Raw genomic sequence first — 10,036 nt, 5'->3', positions numbered from 1 at the left:
TATATTTGGCGGGGACTATGTCATTTAAAATGACTTGTTCAATGACTTTACGTCTTGTCTTTCTGCATGGTTGATCTTCTGATTTACGCAGTCTATTCTAAAACGTCTGATAAAAGGAAGAATGAACCCTCGTGTCAGTTTCTGGCAATTTTATGGGAATCTTTCTCAAATCAAATGAAAATGAACTATCTAGGCCGTACAGGGCACGAGTTCCTCTGTAGCTCTTGGGCACAGTGAAGGGCAACGATTATATCGCTTCGTAACGAGTTATATAATAGAGCAACATTTACTTTTGAGAGAATTTACCTATTCGCAGGTACTTTCCGCGAAATACCTAATATTTCATCAAACTTTACCCTAAATCACAGAAACCATTTCTACGATTAATGTATAAGATCGCTTTTGTAAGGACTTTGCTCGTATCAAACGCTCGTCACTTATGATTGCAATATCGCTGAAGACAGCTTTTGTAATAGTACACACGTTTCCTTGAGTGTTGCCTTTCCACGGGATCTGGCTGTTTCAAATTCAAGTATTGCTGTAGTTATGTGTTATGTACATGTGTTTATGCGTGTTTTTTATTTTGTCTTTATGTACTTAGTATCACCATGGTTCTAACCGGTCTGAACCAACACTTACATGTAGAGATGATGATGAGGAAAGATGTTGGTTCATGCAGATAACCACTGGTCGGGAAATACCCAAAATATGTACGCTTAATACGAGTCTAATTTCGTCTGAAGGTTATGGAATAAACGTATTATATTTATTATAAAATTGCCTCTTCAGCATCTAGGAAAATATTTAACGACAAAATTCATACAAAATAAGCAAAAACGCTTAGATCGACTTGGGTACCCACTAATGTAAGCAACAGAAAACAACAATAGATCTGCAAAAATTTTAAGTATTCATCATTTGAGGCATGACAACGACGTAGTATTAAAACTCTAACACAAAATATATATCTTGACACTCGAAAATAAAATATGTCGTGCTTTTTAAGTATTCTGGTTAAAAAATGTTTGAAGTATCGTTATTTCAGATCTGAGGTAAGTCTAGCGATAGGAAAACATTTTCCACTTAAACTCGGTCAATGCTCTGCATATTGAAACTACCCTTCGTTCCATCAGGATAAATGGAGGGACTACAGCTACGTACATGCGTAAAGCATTCATTAACTGGCTACTAGCTGCGCATCACGTGTACATTCAAAAGCCGCTATTTTCTGCGTTATAATAAATAAACAAAAAGCTTAATCCGTTGGGAATGCACAATCAACGTTACTACAAACCTTAAATACGATCTTTTGAAAGTTTGTAAGGTAAGATTTTTTTTTCAAACTGCTTAATAAATAAAACCTTTTCCAGTCATTTGCAATGCAGTATGGCAAATACATTGACATTACTAAGTATGGACAAAATACACACCCTCTTGAACTTCGAAATCGTTTTGCTACACGATGTAATTGGGGTGTGGTGTCATCGCAAACAAGTTACTTGTTTTCTAGCTAGTTTAATTAAAAATGAACACCTGCAATAGAGTGTCAACGAGACAATGTGACGTAAAGCCTTCAAATGTACAGGTACGTTTGACTGAGCTCAGAAGAAGTCGCGTAAAAAGTCTTCGTCCCCACTGCCGACCGTTGAGTCACTCGAGTAACATACAGGCTGACTTCCGCTCCATTCGCCGCACGAGTGACATATCCGTTGTGAATTGCCCAGCATTTCGAAGCCAGATTTGCAGGTGAAGGTCACATTGGCACCGAAAGAGTACACGTTGCCAAGTTTAAGTCCGTCTTTAGGCATTCCCGGCTCCCCACAGTTCACGAAGTCCGATTCTGGGGGGGGGGGGGAGAGAAAGAGGGAGAAAAGTTATTCGAATTCCTATAGCACCGACCTGCACTCCATTTCACCCATGATCTCATTCGTTCAAATCATCACACAGATGTGGTGAATGAACATTTTTTTGCGATCATTGTTGAGTAAAAACGGTAAAACAATCAAAATTGTCGCGTTTTCTTCGTATGCACTTAGAATAGTATTTACCGTGACGAGGTAAATTCTCTTTTAACGATGTGCGTATATATTAAAGTTAGATAGTCGGAAACCCTAGACCCTTAGACGATAACAAAATATATCAATACATTTTATTTCAAGGGATTATATGTATAAATGTTAGGCCCCTTTGCATAATCTGGAGTCTTTTTATGAAGTAGGCAGCTTGGAGCTTTCCTATTTGTCACATCAACAATAATTTTAAGATTTGCAATATATGAAAATGCTAATCTCCAGGCATCAATATATAGTAGTATATTAAAGTATTCATGATATATTGTTCACTGAATGAACACAGGATTTGTCATCTCTATCAGTTCCCTAGTTAACGAGATCTCAGTTGTAACAGCATCATCAGCAATGTCAATATTTTTTGGGGTTCTTACTTTGCTATTGTTCTGGAGATTTTTGTTTGAAAGTCTCCATTTAGGTAGTTTGACGACACATGCGTGGATCCATAAAATAAAAGGCCTGTGGAAAATTTGCAATATGCTGAGAGATGTAAGATACAAGCTGTTACAGTCTTCCCTCCTTTATGGCACAGTTAATTTTTTATTTTGTTTGTTTTTCAAATAACAGCTGGGGTCTCAAAGCGTGATATTTCGAAGAATTTCAAATTTTTTTCAAACGGTTTATTTCCCCACTAAAAATTATATGGAACTATGAAGCAATCCTTTTAGCTGCAAAATCCGTGAGAATTGTCAGCGAGGTTGTCTTTGTAGTTTACCTTCGTAGAGGATTGTCGCTTTCTGGCAGGCCACACCTTCGGCTTCTACAGTGTTCTGCCACTGGGTGCCTTTACCGCAAGCCGATGGGTCACCCGTCCCCGTGACAGTGATCTGGTCCCCGCCGAAGCAAGAGTGCACCCTGACCCGCCCGTTCTGTTTGAAATGGAAACATGTGCTGCCCTCGGCGTTAGTTCGACGGAACGACGAGTAGTCGAAGTCAAGACCTGTGAGCCTGTTCATTATAAGAAATATCGTGATCGCGACAATTAGTCAAATGTAGGATATTGGTAGAATAAAAGTACCATTACAGTATGTTTGAGGTACCTTAAAGGGTGAAATTAACAAAAAACGAATGATGGGCAGACAACTTTGGCAACACCTATTTGAACATTACAGTCGAGCTCTATGGAAACACTTCTCAACGTCTATTAATGACCAAATTCTGAGAAAATGTAATATCTGCCAAGTGGTGAATAAAATATGTGACCATCTGTTTGGCGAATGCGTACACATTATGTCGGCTGAACATTTGTCGAGTTGAGCACTTACTATCGTGAAGGTAAACAAATCAATGGCTTTACAAACGATTGCGCGTGTGAATATTGCAACTGTCGGTGAATGCAAAGTGGCTTAAAAACCAAGGCAAATAGCTTGTTTGCGTGATAAATTGTGAAAGCATTTAAGGTTGTCCCTGTAACCCACATTACAGTATGTATGACTGCTCACAGTGCGCAAGTGTGAAAATAAGGTCATTATCTTACCACACAGCGGCATTTGGCACTACCTGTTCACAGTTCTCGTCACGGCATACGCTGACCTCAACGCAGTGCGTCTGTGGCCAACGCCTGGCGGCGGCCAGCCACGTCGAACGCCGGGTAGAGTAAGACCATATCTTGGTACCGTCACTCTCTTCAGAAGTTACCATGCCCTCACCGTCCTGGATGTAAACGCCTGAAGAAAGCGAAAATAACCAGCACATATAAATGACGCTGTGCTACTCGAGGGAAGGGTTAGTTATACTAATCTGTGGGTGCAGTATGTTAGATTTTACTGCAGTCTTATCCATACCACTGTAGAAGCTCTGGCAAATGTGCACTTGTGACATAATATTCAGAGACCTAAATTTGAACGCTTTAAAGACGCTTTTACCCCTCTACAAATGATAAAACTCGCATTTCTACAAATTAGACTATTATATATAGTAAAGGAAATGCGTATTAAATGAAATTCAAGTTGATTCGATTACACTATGAAATGAGTCTGTGTAGTTTTTCTTGGCTTGTGACTAAAGCTTGCATGTACACCATTAACATTGTCCTAAATTTCTTCATCATGGTTATATCAAATGTTGATGATCATCTTGTTCTTACGGACGCAAAGGTTAGATTGTGACACTGTCCTCGACCTTATTCAAAGTTAAGCAGCTCTTGAATTATTCTCGGTCGTGACGCAAATTTATTTACAACTGAATAATATCCATCGCTATCACTTTACATTACGTAAATAGAAGAGGCTACACGAGCTACGTAGAGGCGACGATATCTCATCAAAAATGCCAGTCCCAAATAATACACCATTTTTGTCCAATTTTACCAGAAGATACCGAAATTGAAGCGTTTTGACGAAGCCCGTCGCGCACTGGGATCAAACTGGGAACGCGTTCAGCACAGAATGAAACTTAAAGGTGTACTGTCACCTGTAAATTTGCCACACTTACCATGGAAAGAGAAAATCCAACAAATCATAGATTTTAAGCGGGTAGCGGCTTTTTAAAAACTGCGCTCTCACATGGGTATTTTGAATACCAAGGAACGCCCCTTTGACCATATGTGGGCATATTTAGATCAAAGGTGACTGTATGCCTTTAAACCCGCCGAGTGCAGTGCGCGTGGTAGAAATTGTAGTTCAGCAGCATAATTTCACTCAAATACAAAGGTCTCGAACTGACAATTATTCACTGCGTAAAGTACTGAACGTTTAGATATACATCCTTTGAGGATATTGTAACATATTCTCTTGTTTTTCCCCGTTTTGACGTAAAGGTGTTGTTGGGTCAAAGGTCAAATAACACTTACCTTCGTCCTTATTGTAGAACCAAGCGGGTATAGAACGCTCGTCACCTAGTGACTCGGAACGACTGAGGGGTACCTTCACCGTCATGGGCAGTTGTAGCGAGACAGCAGCCCTCGTAACTGCGTTCTCCAGTCGTAGTCCGAATACAGCGAATGCTTCCAAGTTAAAATTTTTCAATCCTTTTTTTCGAAAAGAATTAAATATCAAAGTAAATACCTAACATGATGAGCAGCGGCCTTTTCGAAGATCGTATTTATTTCAATCGAGAGTTAATCAGCCCTTGTCAAATGGCACCCCCTAAACATGCAGTAATGACCATACTGATATGAAAACGATGCGAGGAAGGAAGGTTTTGCCATTTTATAAGTAACCGTAGAGGCTAGACAGCATAATCTTGAAAACGTGATTCGGAGACATGTAAACGTACTAACAGCGGAGTTTAAGCACCATTCACCATTTCACCTATAATGCTCTTATCATGATGACCTGAATGACATGAACATAAATACAGGTTTTAAAAGCGCATGCTGCACAAATCTGTCTACAGTATCGGCCTAATTCCCCATTTACCTTTAAAATGGCATTTCATCAATGATATGTATAAATTTATAGCAACTGTTATGACGAAAATATTGGTTTCCTCTGCGGTGTCTCCATTTATCATACATAAAATCGAAACACATGGTGAGCAACAAGCAGATACTCTGTGTCGACCCACCTCCTATAAAGGCTTCATTGTTAGCCTCGCGTGCCAGAGCTACAAGTTCCGGAGCTCCCACCGTCTCACTCTTACTGAAGTCCGCGGACACGAATGACGCCCTCACAGGCTGTCCGAGGCCAACATTTAAACTGCCTGCAAGCGTGAAAAAATGAATACTTGTTTGACTGCGACAGTTCCCACACAAAAAAGATAGTAATTCTAAATTCACTAATGTTGGCAGTTAGTTCATCTTAGTTTCAATATAAGTTTCTTGAAATTCACTATTGTTTGTTTGTATTAAAATCAACTACGCTTGCTGTAATATCGACACATACAGAAACAAAATAAACAGTAAAATGAGAATATACTTTTACAAAACAATGTATGTATGTATGTATGTATGTATGTATGTATGTATGTATGTATGTATGTATGTATGTATGTATGTATGTATGTATGAATGTATGTATGTATGTATGTATGTATGTATGTATGTATGTATGTATGTATGTATGTATGTATGTGATGTATGTGTGTATGTATGTATGTATGTATGTATGTATAAAGATCGATACCCCGTCTTTCGATCGGAAAAGGTGTTAAGTCTCAACTCCAGATCTTTCCGCAGATGTTTGTTACTGGTTCACTCATAGTAGTGCACTCACCTGCAGGAAGGATAAATTCATAAATCTTGCCCTTGTCAGAAAATTCAATGGCGCGTGATGTACTATCATCGTAAATGAACTCTGTCTGTTGGACTTCAGTTGACACTTCCATGTACAAGGTAATCACATTTTCTGAAACAAAATGGCGCGAATTGTTCAATCTATGGCCGCTAACTTTCGAGGAGACTAGCCTACGTGGATCAGTGATATCTAGACACTGTACTCTTAAAACTTTAATTGACTAGCTACTATAAACAATTCAAAATTCGGGTTTGGTAAGATATCTTTGTAAAATTCATATTTGATGATATCAGCGTGTCAAGTCCGTAAACGCGTCATTATGATTGGATGAGAGCTCACGCATGCGCAGGCTGTGGTCTTTAGAATATCAGCGCTAAAAAGGAACTACGTAGAAGATCAGTGTCGAAATATGAGGTGTTAAGATAACAGAACAATTGGCATTTAAACCTGGTAAATTATCAAAAACGAGGGGGTAAGAAAAGAGCAGCGTAAATGTATTGAAATTCTGCTTTTAGAACTGCGGCGTTTGGGTGACCAGCGCTGTCTTTTGTCGTCTGCCCCAATGCAATAGCCGAGCACGCGTGCTACACACTCGGCCCCGCGCGCCAAATTTCCGTTCGACGACAGTCGCTCAATTTTAAAATCTGCATTCTAGTATTTTGATGCTAAAACTAATGTCGCATTTAAATTCCGGAAACACAGCTGTTGATGTAGCAGTAAAGCCGGTCACACACACGGCAATTGCGTACAATGCGCGATATATAGGATAAGTGGGAGATATATAGAGCGTACGGTAATCGTTCAGCGGCTGCTGCAATATCTTGTATACTCGCCTGTTGCGGCATGGTTGATAATACGTTCAATCGGTCATAACAATATCCAGTCAACGGTATTGCTCCGAGACTTTTCACATTATCTCAATAGACATTTTTGTCTGCTAATATCTCGAGATAGTTCAATTGTCATGAAAGATCGCATCTTCATTCCGACAAGAAAGTCTGCTCGGTCACTGGACGAAGCAGCCGATGTTAATCAGTGACTTATATTGATGACATCATAATAATTTTGGTTGAATTTTTTTCACTTTGAAACTTACTATGGCCGATAACGGCTTTGTATGTCATCGTTGAGTCCATCATTCCAGGCTTGCTTGCGCTCACAATTATCATCGTATCTGTGGGAGCCAACAACTCCGCGAAGCCGTTAGACGATGTTATGCCAACTGAGTACACGCCGACCAGGTCGAAAACTTGGATGTTTGCGCCCTCTATCGGTACATCGGGCTGCGATTTGTCGACGACCACAACTACCAGGTCTTCAGTAGCCTCTGTTGAAGGGAACATCAGCGCCATTAATGCAACTTCATTATCGCTTCAAACATCGAAGTATTTTAGTGAGTGAGTAGCAATTAACTGAAAATCGATTGCTATGAACGTTACCATTCATATGTATGACAGCTGGCATGGTACATGCTGAGGAATAGCGCTGGTTCAAAACAGTGACCGTACCTCTCATTCTCTAATCAAGTGATCCGTTAATGATACTGCTTGATGCATTAAACCATATCTAGTTGAGAATCTATCCTTTTAATACTTTAATATTCTAACTACTCTCTATCTATCGTTTTAGGCTCTTATCGATCAAGAGGAGTCAATATATCAATGGAAAAGTACACGGCCGTGTCACGACGAAGGAGAGAGAGAGACAGAGACAGAGACAGAGAGACAGAGAGACAGAGACAGAGAGACAGAGAGAGATGCAGACAGACAGAGAACACAGAGACAGACACAGACAGACACAGAAGAGAACACAGAGACACACAGACAGAGACAGACACACAGAGACAGACAGAAAGGAGACAGAGAGAAGACAGAGGGGAGACAGAGTGTGAATTGAACGTACTGGTGCATGTTTCACCATCGCCCGAGTAACCTGAGGGACAAGGTCCGCACTTGAAGAGTTTGAGCAAACCACTGTCATCTACGTCTTTAACTTCGTTGACCTTGAATTCAACGTCCCTGCATCTCGACAAGGGTGAACAAGGCTTGTCCCGACAACGTCTTGGATCTACAATGAAATCAAATATTATACAGTCGGGGAAAATGGACGAACGATAAAACACCTACAACATTGGCTATCATGTATTTTGGGATAAGAGTGAAATAAATGTCATTAATTATGCATCGCAAACTTGCAATTCTTCACGGGTCAAAGCCGAAAATCGCTACATTGGATATCTTCATCGTAAACATCAGAAATTTCCAGAAAACAGATGAATATGACCAATGTGACTTGTTGTTTTTTTGATTAAAGAGAGACGGTCGTCGGAACTGCGCGTGTGAGACTTTCTTGTTTACAAACAATGTATTTCATGCATGATATCTGGATGCATCACTTCAATATAGCTGCAACATTTAAATTTACGATATTCATTGTTAACAAACACGTTTCAACTTTCACCAATCGCCAATGTAGCCAACCTTTGAGCAGACCCGACGACTGCCACCCTTTAAATTACTTCAAGTCCTTCTTGCTGGTGGTACTTACTCATAACATGCAGGAAACATTATGTAAATATCTGTTCGACCCAGAACATTGTTTTAAAAACCGACAATCACTCATGCAAATAATATACAACCATGATTAAAAGTATTTACCTAACCCGTAGCAAACTTTACCGTCGCCGATGAAGTCATTGTTGCAGAAACATGAATATGAACCCTGGGTGTTGTAGCAGGTGGCATTTGCGTTACAATTGTGCGTGCCAGACTCACACTCGTTCAAATCTGCATGGTGGGGGAAAACAAGAAAACGTCACTGGTCGGTTTTACTTATCCATGGTCTCGCGAACCTTCGGAATGCAGTAGAGCTGTTATTTGCTTTGTGGAAAGTAAATAATGGGTAAAACAATAAACCCGAGCGCACCTTTCTGTCAGAGAAACAGAAAGCGTCAAATTTTCGCACCGGTGAATCGCACGATTTCTGAGTTATTTTTAGCCGCTTGAACACTGCAGTAATTCTAGTTTGAGCAAGTACAGAACCACCGTCGGTGCAACTGTTCGTATTCGTTTCCAACAATATCAATGATGAAAAGGATCAGTAGCTTATACCAGAGAATCACCAACAGTTCCGATAACCAGACGTTATGGTACGAGAAACTGTCGTGCGGTTGTTCGGTTGGCAGAAGAACGACATTAATATGCTACAGTACAATGCTAAATGAAATATGAGCGTATAAAGGGCGGGAAATGCTTGAGAAGTCGTTGTCTCCTAGATTATTTGGCCTATAATAGGAGGACTATTTGATTGACCTAGATAGCCACGCCTCCATCGACAACGATCCAATCACTGCAGATTGCGATCGGAGAAATAAGGATGGAGGAGTGTAATTTACCGAGTAGCATGTATTTGATCTACTGTTCGAATATATTGACTAGATCGTCCCACTAATCACGATCTCACATCGAATGAATGGTCTAAGAATCAGCAAATTATCCAGTAATATGCAAATTGAAGTTAGTGCTAACTCAGTGAGTCGTCACGGTTTTCCTCAGGTCTGAAACACTGCAGGCTTGCCGTTTTACTGTGACATCCAAATTGCAAATTTTCAGATTGCGACCAATTCCCACTGTCTCAAATAGGTTTTGTATTGTGCCTAGAGGGTAATGATATTGAAATGCATTGTGGGTAAAAAGGCCGACTTTTCATCACAGCAAGATTTTAGACAGTGATCTGATAAATACTTTAACACCAATCGTTCTCATGGCAAAATGTTCCCTTTGTTCGTAAAAC

At 40.0% G+C, this 10,036-nt stretch overlaps 1 protein-coding gene across 1 annotated transcript in view; it reads right to left on the bottom strand.

Annotated features, from left to right (window-relative positions):
- Positions 1-746: 746 nt before the first annotated feature.
- LOC139131355 (uncharacterized) overlaps positions 747-10,036 on the bottom strand; it is a 36,287-nt gene continuing 26,997 nt past the window's right edge. The window contains exons 7-15 of the mRNA XM_070697369.1: positions 8,902-9,030; positions 8,147-8,311; positions 7,341-7,571; positions 6,224-6,355; positions 5,577-5,711; positions 4,861-5,037; positions 3,547-3,736; positions 2,785-3,017; positions 747-1,840 (exon numbers count right to left, since the gene is read on the bottom strand). Of these exons, the coding sequence (XP_070553470.1) occupies positions 1,602-1,840; positions 2,785-3,017; positions 3,547-3,736; positions 4,861-5,037; positions 5,577-5,711; positions 6,224-6,355; positions 7,341-7,571; positions 8,147-8,311; positions 8,902-9,030 (1,631 nt within the window). The 3' untranslated portion in view covers positions 747-1,601. The remainder of the gene's footprint in view (positions 1,841-2,784; positions 3,018-3,546; positions 3,737-4,860; positions 5,038-5,576; positions 5,712-6,223; positions 6,356-7,340; positions 7,572-8,146; positions 8,312-8,901; positions 9,031-10,036) is intronic.

Source organism: Ptychodera flava, chromosome 4 (assembly GCF_041260155.1).
Source record: "Ptychodera flava strain L36383 chromosome 4, AS_Pfla_20210202, whole genome shotgun sequence".
NCBI classification, from domain to species: domain Eukaryota; kingdom Metazoa; phylum Hemichordata; class Enteropneusta; family Ptychoderidae; genus Ptychodera; species Ptychodera flava.
This window is presented reverse-complemented; position numbering and strand designations above follow the sequence as displayed.